Raw genomic sequence first — 16,811 nt, 5'->3', positions numbered from 1 at the left:
ATCAAATTAGTCCCCACCGCTTGAGGGGAGGGGATTGAGTTGATGGCGCTCTCTCAGGCAGTGAATCTGGTTGTTTGTAAGTATTTCCCCAGAGGTTTTTTTTACAACAGTGAGAAATCCAAGCTGAGCTTTACCCTTCCAAAACCTTCCACCCCACCTCCAAAGTGCTGGAGACCATCAAGGTTGAAGGAAACAGGAGCAATGTTGAGATAAATTGGGATGTAGGTGGTTTGCTGACAGGATCCTTGGGAATTAAATGACCATAAATTAGGTAAAAGAGAATTCTGAGGGAGATGTGCATTTCCATAGCCTGACTGTTCTGGGTAAGAATTAGTGGGATGAAATGATGGTGTTTAGATTTCAGTGAGGTAGAGAGAGGGAAATAAGAGGGAAACGTTATGTCTGATAGCGAGGAGAGCTCAATGGAGCAATCACCACTGCAGTGGCTGTGGTCTGTGTCCTGGGTAGGGAGCAAAGTTATCCAGTTCCATGAGAAAAGAATTGGTCAGAGAGGCAACACACAAGGAAATAGGAGCAGGAGTAGGCTACACGGCCTCTCAAACCTACCCCATCATTCAATATAATCATGGCTGATCTGTTCCTGACTTCAACTCCTCTTCTGTGCCTGTTCCCCATATCTGATCTTAAAAAAATTTGTCTACCTCCATTTTAAATACCTTTGATGATCTAGCCCCCACAACCAGCCAGCGTGGAAAATCCCAGAGATTTACCACCCTCTGTGAGAAAAAATTCCTACAAACCTTAGTTTTAAATGATCACCCTCTTGTAACCACGTACCTTCGTTCAAGGCTCTCCCACTGGTGGAAACATGGAACAGGCCCTTCGGCCCACAACGTCTGTGCTGACCATGATGTCAACTGAAACCAATCCCTTTGGCCTTTGCGTGATCCATATCCCTCCATTTCCTGCCCATTCATGTGCCTTCTAATGCCTCTTAAAAGTCTGCTTCTACCACTTCCCCTGGTGGCATGTTCCAGGCACCTATCACTCTGTGTAAAAACAAAATACTTGCCTTGCACATCTCCTTTAAAATTTTGCCCTCTCATCTTAAAGCTATGCCCTCTAATACTTAGATATCAACTTCTCTGCCATGCCCCCTTAGGGAGACTGAGTCCAAATGTAACAAGTTGATAGGGAACTTGAACGAAATGTATGATATAATTGTAGCTGGCCAATGAGGTGGGAGTGCCCCTAACATTCAGCTCTATCGGAAGTCAACTCTCAGAAGAGAGGGCTGCTGACATGTTGTACCTTCGATAGCTGTGGACAGATTACTTTCTCAAGTGCACGCTGAGTGCACATTGTTTCTCTTCAATGTGAACGGGAGTATAATGTTGAAAAGGAAAGGCTGGTGGGGAGGAGTCTGTGGATGAAGCTTGTGTGTCTTCAGGCCCTGCTCCTTGACAATCCTTCTGTGGGAAACTGTATCCTCTTGAAACTGTGCAGCCAAATTTAGTTCAGGAGTGGTGCTGACAACAAACAGACTGATGTTAAGAGTCGCATGCAGTTCGGTTATTTTTGAAGGAGGTTGTAGACAGATTCAAACCCTAATAGAATATAGAACAGTGCAGCACAGGAGCAGGCCCTTCAGCCCACAGTGTTGTGTTGGACTAATTAAATGCATGACTAAACTAATCCCTGCTGCCTACACAATGTCCACGTCCCTCCATTCTCTGCACATTCATGTGCCTATCTAAGAGCCTTTTAAACACCTCCTATTGTATAATGTTTTTGTATAATATTTTTGAATTGCCAAAGAGATCCCGTCAGAGCTGAATGGATTGGAAAAGTATTTCAGAACTTTCATTTATATATCTCCTTTGATGTAGGGAATTGTCCTAAGGATTTTCAACAGAGAAGTAACCAAAATCTGACAGAAACTGTATGAGATATTGGATATGTTCCCAACGTGTTGTCCTCAAAGGAGAAGTTTATCGATAGAATTCCAGAGCATTGGGTCTAGGCAGTCTAAGACACGGCTACCAGTGGTGGGACATGGAAAATCTGAGATTTGTAAGAGATCCAAGGATTGGGAATGGTCACTGATTAATCTCACACCATCTCCTCCTGAGCCTCTCTTTACAGTGAAGCTCCTTGCCTCCCTTGGTGTATCAGTAATATCGGTTATAAGGCAGGACCAAATTAGGAGGGGCTGGGAGAGTAGGTTGAACCTTTGATGACAGGCCAGGCAGTAGTATGTGTGACAACGCACACTATGCAAGGTCTGGGACAGTGCAGATCACCACTCTGCACTTGTAAGCTGGACTGTCTCAAGTTCACACCCCATCACCATGTAGGTATGCTTGACTAAAGCTTGTCCACAGTAACTTTATGGGGCCAAGAAGTTGCCTACAAAAAGTAAATGATCTCAGCTGGACTGGATGTTGACTTGATATGATTGGGGTGGGGAGAGCTAAATCACCCAAGTTATCACACCCAGTCAGAGATGCCTTCTGGAATAGCAGGAGATCACAGGGTTAGATCCTGGGCCAAAACAACGCTGGCCCGATAGCCATTGTTGGTTGCCAATCAACGTTCTACAATTTTATAAAGCTCTCAAATCCCTCTTTGGTCTTTCTCCTCCCTGTCTGTAGCCTCCTCTGGTCATTAACCTCCCTATTTATGTGCTCCTCCAGTTTTGGCTTCATGACTCTCGCTGAATTTAATTGCTCAGCCATTGGTGACCGTGCTGCCTTGGCCTTAAGCTCTGGAAATGCCTCCATGCACAGTTCCTGCATCTCCCTCTCCTATTAAAATGATACTATCACTTTGACCAAGCTTTGTCTCATCCAAAATAATAACAGCAAAATGCTGGAAACACTCAGCAGGTCAGGCAGCATCTACGGAGAGGGAAACAGTTAAACCTTCAGGTTGATAATCTTCCTCACCTCTCCTTGGTGTTGAATTTAGTTTGGTGACCCTCTGGTGAAGTGCTCTGGGGTAGTTGCTACGTAGATGTAGGTTGTAGATGCAGTCTTGAAGAAGGGCCCTGACCCGAAACGTTGACCGCCTGCTTTTCTCCATGGATGCTGCCTGACCTGCTGAGTTCCTCCAGCATCATAGTGTTTTTCATCTAGATTCCAGCATCTGCAGTCCTTTGTTTCTCTTATTTGATGCTTGTTTATTGGGAACTTAAGGCTGTTTGATCATGTTTCCCTGTGCAGTAGGATACTGAGATCTTCTGATCCAGCTGCTGTCTTACAGTGACCCAACTCACTGAAAGAAAGAAAGCCCATAACTCAGGCCTAGTCCTGATCTGGGTGGATCTGTGCCCTGGTTTTCTGGTTATTTTGTCTGCCGTGGTCCATTTAATCCAACTCCCTTGTGCCTTCCACTTCCCCCTCTCCACCCTTAGGAACGGGATGGCTTCAGAAGGCCGTAATGATTGGCTCTCAGGCGCACGTCATTGAAGAAGTCCAGCTGTTTGAGGAGGCGCAGCCCGTGGAAAGCTTGGCCATCTCCAAGAAGAAGGTGAGTCAGACCAGCTTTCTCTTATCTGCTCAGTGGGATGAAACCATTGCAGCACGCTGCAACCTGTTAAATCGTGCGCAGCTGCTCTAGCTCGATGTGCTAAGGTACGGCAGGTTCAGGGCTGAGACACTCGCTCCAGAGTATAGACCCACATTCCTCCTCTCGTCTGTACCACCGTCAGGAGCAGTGTGTGCCTCTGAGTGAGACCGTGCTGCTTTCTGCAGTCGGATGACCTGTGGCACATGCCGTCTCGTGCTCCCTTTCACTATCCACTCACGCAGTCACAGGGAGGACATACAAACTCCTCCCACACAGCACTTGAGGTCAGGATTGAACCCTGGTCACTGGAGCTGTGAGGCAGCAGTTCTGTTAGCTGCGCCACTATGCTGTCCTTGGTATCTGTGGAGAGAGAAGCAGAGTCAAGGTACCACGTCGACGGAGAATTCCTTGCACCTTATTGTCTGCCTGCACTGCACTCTCTCTGTAACTGTAACACTATATTCTGCATTCTGTTGTTATTTTTCCTTTTGTACTACCTTGACGCACTTATGCATGGAATGATCTGTCTGGATGTAAACAGGATTTTTACTGTATCTCGGTACACATGACAATAATATGACCAGAAGATATAGGAGCAGAATTAGGCCATTCAGCCCTTCGAGTTTGCTCCACCATTCAATCATGGTTGATTCTTTATTTAACCCCATTCTCCCAGTAACCCCCTTACCAATCAAGAACCTATCAATCTCTCCCTTAAATACACCCAATGACTTGGCCTCCACAGCCCTCTGTGGCAATGAATTCCACAGATTCACCAGCCTCTGGCTGAAGAAATTCCTCCTCATCTCAGTTCTAAAGGGATGTCTCTTTGTTCTGAGGCTGTGCCCTCGGATCCTCGACCCTTCCACTAATGGAAACATCCTCTCCTCGTCCACTTTATCCAGGCCTTTCAGTATTCAGTAGGGTTCAATGAGATCCCACCTCCCCCCTAAGGGTCTTCCTACCAACTACCTTTCTGCTGTTATGGAGGTGTTGGGAGTAACAAGTTCTGGATGTGTGCCACTAATTCTGACATTCCCCTCCCTTCCCACAGAAACTCCTGTTTGCCGGCTCACGGAGTCAGGTTGTCCAGATCCCCTTCGCAGACTGTCAGAAGTACCAAAGCTGCATGGACTGCCTGATGGCGAGGGACCCTCACTGTGCCTGGGCCAACCACGAATGCACGAGGATCGACACCCTGACAAAGTAAGCAGTGGGACCCTTGCAGCTCTTGGTGATTGGAACATTGGGGCGTGGATGCAAGAGCAAAATACGGCAGCTGCTGGAAATCTGACAAAAACAATGCATGCTGGAAATGCTCAGCAGGACAGGCAGCATTGACAGAGAGAGACCCAGAGTTGAGCGTGCAAGGACCACAATATGTGGGCGAGCAGCATGGCTCTGTCAGTGGAGGAGCTCCCACTGACAGAGCCATGCTGGCTCCCGACACTCACCTCTTTATACAGCTCCCGCTTCTCACTCCAAGTCACGGCCCTCGCTCCCTGGGGAAAAAAAAGGGGGAAAAAAATGGGAGCTTTCATTTTTATCTCTTGCTAGTGTCTTTGCTCTGGTGCCCTGCTTTTGGGAGAGGGAGCAAAACTGAGGAAGGTTCCTGCTGCCAATCCGACGGATTTAGTATTAAGAAACCGAGCTAAAATAGCCTCTGTGCATGGTTTTGAGATGTCCTTGCACTTTCCAATTTGCACAATGGCAATTTTAATCATTGCCTACACTGATTATTGTTTATTGTACATGGGCTTCAGGTGAGAAAAGCTCACGGTGATGCCCGTCACAGTCAAATAGCTGTCGGATCCGGTTATTTTCGCATCTGCAGGTTCTTCCAGGAATGAGTTGAAAACAACTTGGTGCTTCACAAAGTTTTATTGGAAAAGTTTAAAACAAAGGAACAGTCACAGACCACATGACACTAGCTTTACTACGAAGAGATGAGCTGAGACAAAAGGAACTTAAGATGAGCTAAAGCCGGGGGGTGGGGGGAGAGAGCAAGAGAGAGATTAACAAAAGATGACACCTTTTATACCTGAGATAAGAGATACTCCTTAGCTAACAATAGTCCAATTGGAAAACCTATTAGATACCTGTGGCCAAACCAACCAATGAAAAAACACGTATTCACCTGATGGACGAACCAATAAGCTAGTAAGCGGCCATTCCTTGTGCAGCCACTTGAGGTGTATTAAACACTATACATGTTAAAAAAAACTAATAAAAACAGCTGAATCCAACATAGCCCACATGCTTGAGGATTGGCCACAATTGAAATGCAAGGCAGCTCGAGGAATTAGCGCTCAATGACAGGGAGAAGCATGGAGCTCGACAGAGAAACGTGTCCTTACATTGTTCAGCAAAGTGGTTTGAAGCTGGTTGCAATTTCCAAAATCTCTCTTGAGGAATGTATAGTTAACTAAAGAGAAATTGCTGTAAGGCTTAAACTCTGGGGACATTGAAAGCAAGACGCTCATTATACTGTAGCTGTGTGCATTGAGCAGAGGGTGTGCTTTATTGAGTTCGCAGTCAGTGACTATCCAAGGACGTGGTTTCCTTTTAGGAAGAAAGCAAACTTTGAATTCTAGGGTATCTTCCATTAATTGTTCGTCCCCGGGGGCCAGGGCTTTATGCTTGAAAAAGGAAACAGTGCACACGGAAGTCAAGTTGTACAAAGGGCCAGACCTGTGTTCTAATCTCCACCACTTTGCATTGGCCGGAAACCTTGGGAGGAGAAGGTGGGGAGGGAGAGGGAGTTGTCTAGATAACTGCCGTGGGTGTTACAGTTGTTCAGTGGGATTGCGGCAGGTGTGTATCCTGCTTCCAGTCGATCAGCTGACCTCCACGTTCGTTTAACCAAGTCTGACAGATTAAAATGAATAACCGGGCCAGTACCTGTTACTGAAGGTAGAGAACATCACACAGTGGGCGCAGCAGTTGGTGCCTCACAGCCCCGGGGATCTGGGACCTGACCTTGGGTGCTGCCTGTGTGGAGTTTGCACATTCTCCCTGTGACCACGTGGGTTTCCAACGGGTGCTCCGGTTTCCTCCCACATCTGAAAGATTTGCCGGTGGGTTAATTGGCCGCAGGAACCCCCCACACTCTGCTGGAGTTGCTGAGAAAAGGAACACCCCCCCCCCCCCCCCCCCCCCCCCCCCTCCCCAGGCACCACTGGGAAAGAGGCACAGAATCCCCAGACCACCTTCAAGAGGGAGCGGGTCAGACAATCCAGCCCAGTGGAGGCCGAACGATGCCGTGTCAGCAGTTTCCACAACATTACAATTGAGGTCTGGCCACAAGAGAACCAAGACACCCACTTTAACCTCACGTACTTCCATGGGTGATACAGTGGCACAGCTGGTAGAGCTGCTGCCTTGTGTCACTGGAGACCCGGGTTCAATCCTGACCTCGGGTCCTGTCTGTGTGGATCTCTCCCGTTCTCCTGGCGACCGTGTGGGTTTTCTCTGGATGCTCCCGGTTTCCTCCCACATCCTGGAGATGTGCCAGAGGGTTAATTGGCCGCTTAGTGTCAGTGGGCGAGCCAAGAGAGGTGTAGGTAGGAGAGAGGCGAATAAGTGGAGGAATGGGGCTGACTGCTTTGCTCTGAGTGTTGGCACAGACTTGCTGGGCTGAATGGCCTCTGTGTTTTATGAGAGGTATTTTTAAAATTTTTTTAATCTACAGCGTGGTAACAGGCCCTTCCGGCCCAACGAGTTCGCGCTGCCCATTTTAAACTCAATTAACCTATCCATACATCTTTGCAATGTGGGAGGAAACCAGAGCACCCAGAGGAAACCCATGCAGACACGGGAGAGCGTACAAACTCCTTACAGCGACAGGAATCGAACCCCGATTGCTGGCACTGTAATAGCGTCGTGCTAACCGCTATGCTACCTATGCTATAATATAGTATAAATAACATATGAAACATAGGAAATGGTAGATGTCACATGTTATGTGATTTTTGTTCCTCCCCCCCCCCCCCCGCCCCACTGAAGGCCTGGTTCTGATTTTTGCAACATCTCCCAGTTCTTCAGTCCCCAGTGATAGTTCCACATTTTCACCGCTGTTTGGGTAAAGGAATTTTGTCTGAATTCCCCATTAGATTTTTTTTGGGTGACTCTTCAGTGGATGACCTCTCATTATGTTAATCCCCACAAATGGAACCAAGTTCTCTGCATCCACTTCATCAACACTCTTCATCAATTTAAAATCCTTTATTCAGTCAGCCCTAAGCCACCTTTTCTCAAGAGTAAAGAGACACCGTCTGTTTCTCCTTTCCTGATTTTAACAGCCTTGCCTTTTTGGTACCACACTAATGAACTTTATTTGCACATTTATGCTTTCTGTATATAACATAGTGACTAGAACTGTCCAACTGAGCTTTGATACAAGTTTAACCTAACTTCACTGCATTTCAACACGGCCCTCTGGAAATAAATCCTAGTACATGGTTTAGTGTTAAGAGTCTTGCTGATGTGTGGTGTGGCTTGTGTATATTTCATGGAGTTGTAGAGAGAAGCACCATGGAAGCAGGCCCTTCGGCCCACCGAGTCTGTGCCAACCATCAACTGCCCATTTACACTAATCCTTCATTAATACTCCTGAGTTACCCTTATCTTTCTGCCACTTTGTCTCACGCCTTCCAAGCACTAGGTAACATCCCTGTTCTTCCTACTTGAACGTACTACCTCAAGTTTACCTGTGTTGGATTTCATTTGCCCATTGTTTACCAGTTTAATGATAAGGATCTTCAGCGATCTGATTACTTGTGTAAAATGGGGCTGCCTTTGAGATATTGTGTTGAGCACAGTTGGCCAATCATGGCCAGAAAAGGTCTTCAGCACGAAACATCAACTCGTTTCTCTGTCCACACTGAGCATTTCCAACAATTAATGTTCTTATTTCAGATTTCTATCATCCATGGTATTTTGGGAAGGGAGGAAAGTGTGTTGACTCACCATAGACTAAGGAGAAATTAGATCTGAGGGGGGTCTCTATCTCTTGGGGTTCTCTGCATCTGCTTGTCAGGGTTAACGTCCAGCCACTCTTGTTTCCTTAGAACTGCTGCAGTGTGTCAGGACATAGAATCTGCCAACGTTGATCTGTGCCAAAGGATGGAACCTGCCAAAGGTAACTGCTGGACAGGTGTAGTTTCATTGCGTTTCAGTGTACTGGGAACCTGCAGTCAGGTCAGGAGCAGGCAAACTCTTGCTCAGCTCGGCAGCTGGCATTAGATACCACCTTCACTGCTATAGCCACCACCACATGGAACACAGCTGCCTCAGCTGTGAGTATTGGTATTGAACACAGCCACTGAGAATCAGCGGTTGGTGACTCGGACCTAGCCCAATAACACTGCCTCGGTTCGAACCACCACACCAACATCTGGGTTTGTGTGTATGTGTGTGTGTGTGTGAGAGAGAGAGAGAGATACGGTTTCCCCCTCCAGCCATCTACTTCCTCGAGTCAGTGATTGAAGAGCTTGGCTAATGGGTTTCAGGTTTAATTTCTGCTTCCATTCCACCCCACCCCCCACAATCTCCCTCCAGAGACTATAGTCCAAAATCTGGGCTGACACTGCAGTGCCGTACCAAGATGCTGTACTGTTGGAGATGTAGCCTCAGGATGTTAAACTGACGCCACATATGCTCTCCTTGGTGGACTTGTAATCTCCTGTGGATTTATTTTGTAAAAGAGTAGGATGAGGTATTCCCAGTGCCCTGGCCAATATTGATCCCTCAATCACCATCACCTGGTCATTATGATAGAACTGCTTGTGGGAGCTCGCTATGCACATATTGGCTGCTCTGTTCTCCATAAGTACTTGACTGGCCAAGGGATGGTATGAGATGACCCAAGGTCACGAAAGGTGCAAAGGAAATGTAAACTGGATGGGAAGGCATAGAGCGAGAAGAGCTTTTAGTCTATAAAGGCAGATGGTTGAGAAAAGAGCAGGCAAGGAGATGGTACATGTCGGGAAGGGAGACCGTGTTCACTTTGGTGGGGAAGAATAGAAAAGCAAGAGTGTTTTTAAACCATGGGAAATGGTAGTTGTTGGTGTCCAGAAGCATCTGAAGTGCCCGTTGAGCAGGTACGGAACATAACCAAGCAAACAATGGGAAGGCAAATGGTGTGTCGGCCTTTATTGGAGTACTAAAGTAAGGAGGTCTTGGTGCGATTGATGAGACCTTATTTGGAGTGTGGGGTCAGTTTTGGTCTTTGTACCTACAGAAGGATGCACTTGGCTTGGACACTGCACTGTAGAGTCACTGGGTTGGTTCCTGGAATGATGGGTTTGTCACAGGAGGGTAGTGAGTAGAATTGGTCTGTTCTTACCATTTGGGGAAACGAGAGGTGACTTTGCGACGTACAAGTTTCCACATGGGAGTAACAGAGTAGGTGCTGGAGAATCTAGAGACGGAACCGAGTTGTAGGCTTGGGGGTGAGGGTCAGCTATTTAAAATGAGGAAAAGTCCCTTTAGGCAAGGGCTTTGGATGCGCATTGTAGTCCAGGCTGATCGATAGATCGTCAGACACTAAGGGAATCAGTAGATCGGTGATCAGTAGATGTCCAGGCCTTAAGGGAATGAATAGACCACGACTCAATGGATCGTCAGACAACCCCTCCCAACTGATCAACAGCCCTCCCAACACCACCCCCTCCCCTCTGGCAGTGTCCCTCCATGACGCCTCCCCCAACTCCCCGACTACCTTACACAAGAAAATAGGAGCAGGAGTAGGCCTCTCAACCCTCAAGTGCCCCGCCATTTAATTCCTCATCTGTGTCAGTTCCCCATTGCCCTCAGTTCCCCGATCTTTCAAAAATGTATCTATTTCCTCTTTTAAACATCCCCCTCCTTCCCCCCCCCCCACCACCCCCAGAGATTCCAGTATCTACCACCCTCCAGAGTCGAGAATTCCACCCTCTGTGAGAAGTAGTGCCTACGAACCTCGGTTTTAAATCTGCCCCTAATTTTATCAGCATAACTGTCACCCTGCCCTGTTCTTTTCCCTTTGAGATTGTGTGTCTCTCTCAACTTCCCTTGTAACCGCTTTTTCCTTTCCCCACTCCCCCCCCCCCCCAATCTGTCTCACAGTTCTCCCTGCCCCCTGTGACCCCTCCCACACTGCCGCCAATTCACCGAGTTCCATGGCGATCTGTCCCCCCACGGGTATGTGGATAGAAAAGGTTTAGAAATAGGCTAAATGAAGACAAATGGGTAGACACCTTCTCGGTATGGACGAGTTAGTCCGAAGGGCCAGTTTCCATGCTGGATAACTCTGTGACTAAGGCCAAGTCATTGGGTGTATTTAAGGCAGAGATTGATAGGCTCTTGATTGGTAAAGGGGTTAAGAGTTACGGGGAGAAGGTGAGAGAATGGGGCTGGAAAAATAAGCAGCCATGATTGAATGGCGGAGCAGACCTGATGGGCCGAATGACATAATTCTGTTCCTATGTCTTATGGAATCAGTTGATCAAGAATCAATAGATCAGTAGATCTCTGGGCACTAATGGAATCAATTGATCTTTATACACTAAAGGAATCAGTAGACTAGGAACCAATAGATCTTCAGACAGATGAGGGGATCAAACTGAACTGTGGACCAGCCTTGATATTATTCTACGATGAAGCAGACTCATTTGTCTCCTGCTTCTGTTTTCTGTTTTAAGGCTGATGATTCTCTATCTCCACATCTCTTCCAGGAGACCCAAGGCCCAGGACCGTCACCGTGGTGGCGGGCACTGACATCCTCATGCCATGCCTGCTCATCTCCAACCTGGCTGTGCCCAAGTGGCTCTTTGAGGACCAAGACCTCACCAAGGTCTCCAGCACCGGCTACGAGATACAGCCCAAAGCCTTGCAGATATTGGACGTGGCATCGAAGCACGGTGGTAACTACTTGTGTTACTCCGAGGAGAAGCACGGACGCGTCCTGGTGGGCAACTACTCGTTGGTTGTGTTCACCAGTCAAGCCATGGCCTTGGAAAGCCGGTCTGCTGGCTTCAACCTGGGCTTGGTCTGGCTAGGTGTCTTGATCCTGGGTGCCTTGGTCCTGGCTTGTCTGCTGGGGACGGTCATCTACCTGAACCGTAAGCTGAAGGAGCAGTTGGAGAAAACGGCAGAGGCCAGGGAAGCCTCGGGCTCCCGGGCAACCGAGCGCATCCTGCCCAAGGAGTTGCCTCGAGGCACCACGTTCATCCCCAGCCAAACCTCCAGCTCAGACGAGAAGCTGTGGGAGGCGCCCTCCTACTATTACTCCGACGGCTCCCTGAAGATCGTGCCGGGGCACGCCGTCTGCCAGAACGGCGGCTCGCCGTCACACAATGGCACCGCCAACGGGATCCCCGGCCAGCCCCTCCCCACCGCCATCCAGTCCCCCACCCGCCTCAACCTGGCCAACATCCGCGGGGCCAACACCAACGGTTACATCCGTCTGCAGCTGGGTGAGGAAGGGGCCGACCCCTTCTCCGAGGAGCTGAGGAAGAAGCTGAAGCAGCGGCAGATGTTGCCAGATGCCAACCCTGAGGAGTCTTCAGTATGACCAGAGGGTGACGCTCCCTTCCAGCACCCAGCTACCTCAAGTTCCGTGTAAATAGCGACGGGGAACCTAACACTGAAACCTTGTATATAATTCACGAGAGACAACATTTAAAAGCTTGAGAACATCCCAAACCTGAACAGAAACTTACTCCAAAAGACATATGCAGCTAACGCACCACAGGCTATATCTGTGCACTCCCATTCACTCTTATCTGTAGCTGAACTTTACATACTGTGAAAAGGCAGAGAAAGACTACAAGCTGGCACACACTTCCCCCTTCATTCCACAGTTGCTCTGGATCAAGCTGGCTGCCTGGTGATCAGGTTGGTGTGGATTACCTCAAGGGTCTTTCTCTTTGTACAGGTAGGCAGGGCAGTGGAGAAGGCGTTTGGCACGCTGGCCTTCATCAGTCGGGGCATTGAGTATAGAAGTTGGGATGTTATGTTGCTGTTGTACATGATGTTGGTAAGGCCACATTTGGAATATTGTGTTCAGTTTTGGTCACCCTGCTGTAGGAAAGATTGTAGTCCCATTTGCCTGTGTTTGTCCCATGTCCTTCTAAAGCTTTGCTATCCGTGTAACTATCTAAATGTCTTTGTAATGTCATAATTATACCTGCCTCTTACCACTTCCTCTGGCAGCTCGTTCAATAAACCCACTAGCCTCTGTGTGGAAAAAGTTGCTCCTCAGGTCCTTGTTAACTCATTCCCCTCTCACATTAATCCTCTGCCCTCGGCCTCCTATGCGAGGGAGAAAAAAGCCCACGTTAACCCACGTGCCTTGATTCTCATAATCTCAAAAAATCTACCCATCTCCGTCAAATATACTCAGCAACTGAGCTTCCACAGACCTCTAGATTAGAGAATTCCAAAGATTCAGCGCACTGTGTAAAGAGATTTCATTTCGTCGGAGTCTTGAACAACTGGCTCCTTATTTTGAGAAGGACTTCTGGCTGTAGACACTGAAGCCAAGGGAAATATCAATTCTGTACTCCTTGTCATTCTCTGTAAGAGTTTTGTTTCAGTGAGATTTTATTTTTCTGAACACAAAAGAGTATAGGCTAGACAGCTTAATCTCACGTCAAATAACAAAGCTGTTATCCCAGGAATCAATCAGGTGAACCTTCATTCTGGTGTCCCTATGTCGCAGATATATTCTCCCTTGAGTAGATCAGCAGTAGGTAAACAGTATTCCAGATGCAGTCTCACCAGGGCACTGTATCATTGGATCAAGACATCTCCACTCTGTCTTCATATCCTCTTGCAGTAAAGGTCAGTTCACCTGCCTTGCAGGTGGATAGGGTAGTTAAGAAAGCTTATGGGATGTTAGCTTTCATAAGTCAGGGGATCGAGTTTAAGAGCCGCGAAGTGATGATGCAGCTTTACAAAACTCTGGTTAGGCCACACTTAGAGTACTGTGTCCAGTTCTGGTCGCCTCATTATAGGAAGGATGTGGAGGCATTGGAAGGGGTGCAGAGGAGATTTACCAGGATGCTGCCTGGATTAGAGAGTATGGATTATGAGGAGAGACTAAAGGAGCTCGGGCTGTTCTCATTGGAGAGAAGGAGGATGAGGGGAGACATGATAGAGGTATACAAGATATTGAGTGACAGCCAGCGCCTCTTTCCCAGGGCGCCAGTGCTCAAAACAAGAGGACATGGCTTTAAGGTATTGGGTGGGAAGTTCAAGGGTGATGTCAGAGGGAGGTTTTTCACCCAGAGAGTGGTTGGTGCATGGAATGCGCTGCCTGGGGTGGTGGTGGAGGCTGATACATTGGACAAGTTCAAGAGATTGTTAGATAAGCATATGGAGGAATTTAGAGGGATATGTGGGAGGAAGGGGTTAGATAGTCTTAGGTGTGGTTTGGAGGGTGGCACAACATGGTGGGCCGAAGGGCCTGTATTGTGCCGTATTGTTCTATGGTTCTAATTGCTTGCTGTACCTGCATGTTGACTTTCAGTAATCTGCATGCAAGGATATCCAGGTCCCTCACCTTTTAACATCAATGCCAACACCATTTCATTTTTCACCATTTGAAAACTATGCTGCCTTTCTTTTTTTTTGTTCCAAAGCGGATGATCTCTCATTTTCCCCACGTTATATTCCATCTGCCACCTCTTTGCCCGTTTACTATCTCTCAGAAGTCTCGTTGCTTCTCACAGGTTACACGACGACGTAGCTTTCTGTGACCGATAAACCTAGAAATACTGCCCTCGGTCCCTTCAGCCAAACCATTGCTGTACATTGTGGATAGTTGAAGCCCTTGCTCTGTTCCCGCTGATCATAGTCTCCCATTTGGGTGGTGTGGTGAGGCAGCTGCTGTCTGTGCGGAGTTTGCACGTTCTCTTCCCCCCCCCCCCCCCCCACCCCATGACCATGTGGGTTTCCTCCAAGTTCTCCGGGTTTCCTCCCACGTCCCAAAGGTTGGTAGATTAATTACTGTCAATTACTCCTAGTGTGGAGGTGAGTTGGAAGAATTGTGGGGTGGGCGGGGAGTTGATGGGAGTGTGAAAGAGGTTACCGGGAAAATATGTGGGTGGAATGGGATTGTTCTGAGAGCTAGCATAGATGTGATGGGCTGATTGGCCGTCTATATTGCATAGAAATATGAGAAAATTCCTTCTCTCTGTTTTAAGTTCAGCAAGAATGCTGAGTGCTTTTGGGGAAGTGCTGGGGTTGGAACATCATGTAGTTTGGGTGACTGCAACTTAAGGAATGCGACTTCAGGTGGGATGCTGTGGTACGTGTCTGCATGCCGGCCTGTTTCCTCTCCCTCTCTGATTTAACCCTGCTTTCCAATCCTTTCCAGACAGTGTGACCTGCCAGTGGAAGAGAGGTAACTGCAGTGACCCCACCGGGAACTCCCCGCTGCCCTGCCGTATTGGGCACATCACCAGGATGTTCTGTCTGGGCTGTTGACACGTGGCACTGGGGCAGACGATGTTGAGCGGCAGTGTGTAATCCGACCGGGTGCCCTCTCCAACCACTGTCGCCTTCCTCTGCGCAGAATGAGTTGACGTCATTGAACAGGAGTTGGATGTGTGGCCAAGTCTGGACAGGATGACCTTGTACTTGTTACAGTCCTGCTGTTAAAGAAAATAGAGAAGAAATCTGTGCAGTTCAAACAACATTGGTCTCCATAAGTTCGGGCAGCAGACCGAGAAGTTGGATGCTTTCTGTGTGAATTATTGGACATTTGGGGAGTGAATTGCTGGACAGGAAAGTTCAGGAGCTTTTGTATAGAATAACCCTGCCTTGCGGGTGGTGGGAGTTGGTTTGAAAACAGCTTTAAAGGTGGTCTCTAGTGCCCATGATCAGTGGACTATGTCGTGCTGTGGAGGATGAATGGCCAAGGAATGGCGAAGTGTTAGTTGGTAGTGTAATATATAAAACGAAACAAGGTTACATCAGTGCTGTGTGGAGTAATGTGACAAAATGATCTGCACTGTAATCGTGGTCATTTGGGGAATTGTTATGAGGATGGCTGATATTATAAAGAGAGGGTGGGGACTGATTCAGTATCTGCACAATCCCAATCACAATCCAACCGTGGGAATGTGCCTGATCCCTCTTTTATTTGCAAATGTTTTAGTTGTACATAATGATCGTGAGGATGCGGAGATGAGGTTATAGAAGTGAGTTTGTCCTACGCGGACAAGAGAAACCGAGGTTTAAGTATGTGTAATATAAAAGGTAGAAAATGCAGGCGATACTCGAAGGCAGACAGTGTCAGCAGAGAGAGAGAAACGGTGAACATTTTGAGTCAGTCAGAATTAGTGTGATTGCCAAACTGGTGCAGAGGTAGGTTGTAGGAGGATCAGAGAGAAGGCGATCGGCTCCTGAGGTCTCGCCTCCCGACTCTGCTGAGGGGAGGGGAGTGGGGTGGACACATCTTGTTGAATGAACCAGGAGGAAATGGGAGAGAGGAACAGAGGAAGTTGCAGATGAACTGTGAGGAATCGGTGGTGAACAGGAGCAACACCAGGGAAACGGCACAGCGGCAAAGTGGCGGTCAGTCAGCTCGACGCTCTGCAGAGACACGGTGGTGTTCCGAGTCACATGAAGTAAGAATCCTCGCACTGACTGGGCCCCGTTGGCCTTGAGTTGGTGTGAGTGGGACAATGAAAAACAAGTTCCATGACCAATACAAAATAGCATGTTCTGCTGTTGCTTGTGCCCAGCACTGTGGATCTGTGTGTGACGTGGTTGCGTCCAATGCACTTGAATCAATCTGCGGGTGATACACTACTTTATAATGTAACTTATTGAGCTCAGCATGTAATTTAAATAATGTACAGCCCCTCTGGAAAAATATTTATGAAAGTATTTTTATATCAATTTAAAGGATTAAAATTTAGTAAACCAACAGGAGTCTGTTGTTATTTCTGTGTTATTTAATGTTGCTGTTGACTGGGGCCTCCTCTGGGTGAGCTAGAAATGGTGAGATGGTTCAACAACAGTTAAATTCACTTCTGACGTCGCAGTAACAAAGGAGACACGAGACTGCAGATGCTAGAAGCTGGAGCAACAAACAATCTGCTGGAGGGACTCAGAGCGGGTCTGTGGGGGGGGGGGGGGAAGAGATTGTTGACGTTTTGTGTCAAAACCTTGCGTCAGGGTTTTCTGATGGTCTCGATAATTCTTTTCTCCCCACAGAAGCTGCTTGAGTTTCTCCAGCAGGTTGTTTGTATCACAGTTCCAATGATGTCCTTCTAAGGCAGTCACTC

The 16,811-nt window shown here is 47.8% G+C and overlaps 1 protein-coding gene across 2 annotated transcripts in view; it reads left to right on the top strand.

Annotated features, from left to right (window-relative positions):
• Positions 1-16,454, top strand: part of sema4c (sema domain, immunoglobulin domain (Ig), transmembrane domain (TM) and short cytoplasmic domain, (semaphorin) 4C) — a 113,587-nt gene extending 97,133 nt beyond the window's left edge. The window contains exons 12-16 of one of the 2 annotated variants that reach the window (XM_052041151.1): positions 3,377-3,492; positions 4,586-4,737; positions 8,601-8,671; positions 11,247-12,408; positions 14,894-16,454. In XM_052041151.1, the coding sequence (XP_051897111.1) occupies positions 3,377-3,492; positions 4,586-4,737; positions 8,601-8,671; positions 11,247-12,085 (1,178 nt within the window). In that variant the 3' untranslated portion in view covers positions 12,086-12,408; positions 14,894-16,454. The remainder of the gene's footprint in view (positions 1-3,376; positions 3,493-4,585; positions 4,738-8,600; positions 8,672-11,246; positions 12,409-14,893) is intronic. The other variant, XM_052041150.1, reaches the window with a different exon arrangement.
• The last annotated feature ends 357 nt before the right edge of the window (positions 16,455-16,811 follow it).

The sequence above is a fragment of the Pristis pectinata genome, chromosome 29 (genome assembly GCF_009764475.1).
Source record: "Pristis pectinata isolate sPriPec2 chromosome 29, sPriPec2.1.pri, whole genome shotgun sequence".
In the NCBI taxonomy this organism is placed as follows: Eukaryota; Metazoa; Chordata; class Chondrichthyes; order Rhinopristiformes; family Pristidae; genus Pristis; species Pristis pectinata.
Note: the sequence above shows the minus strand (reverse complement) of the source record. Positions and strands in the feature narration are given on the sequence as shown.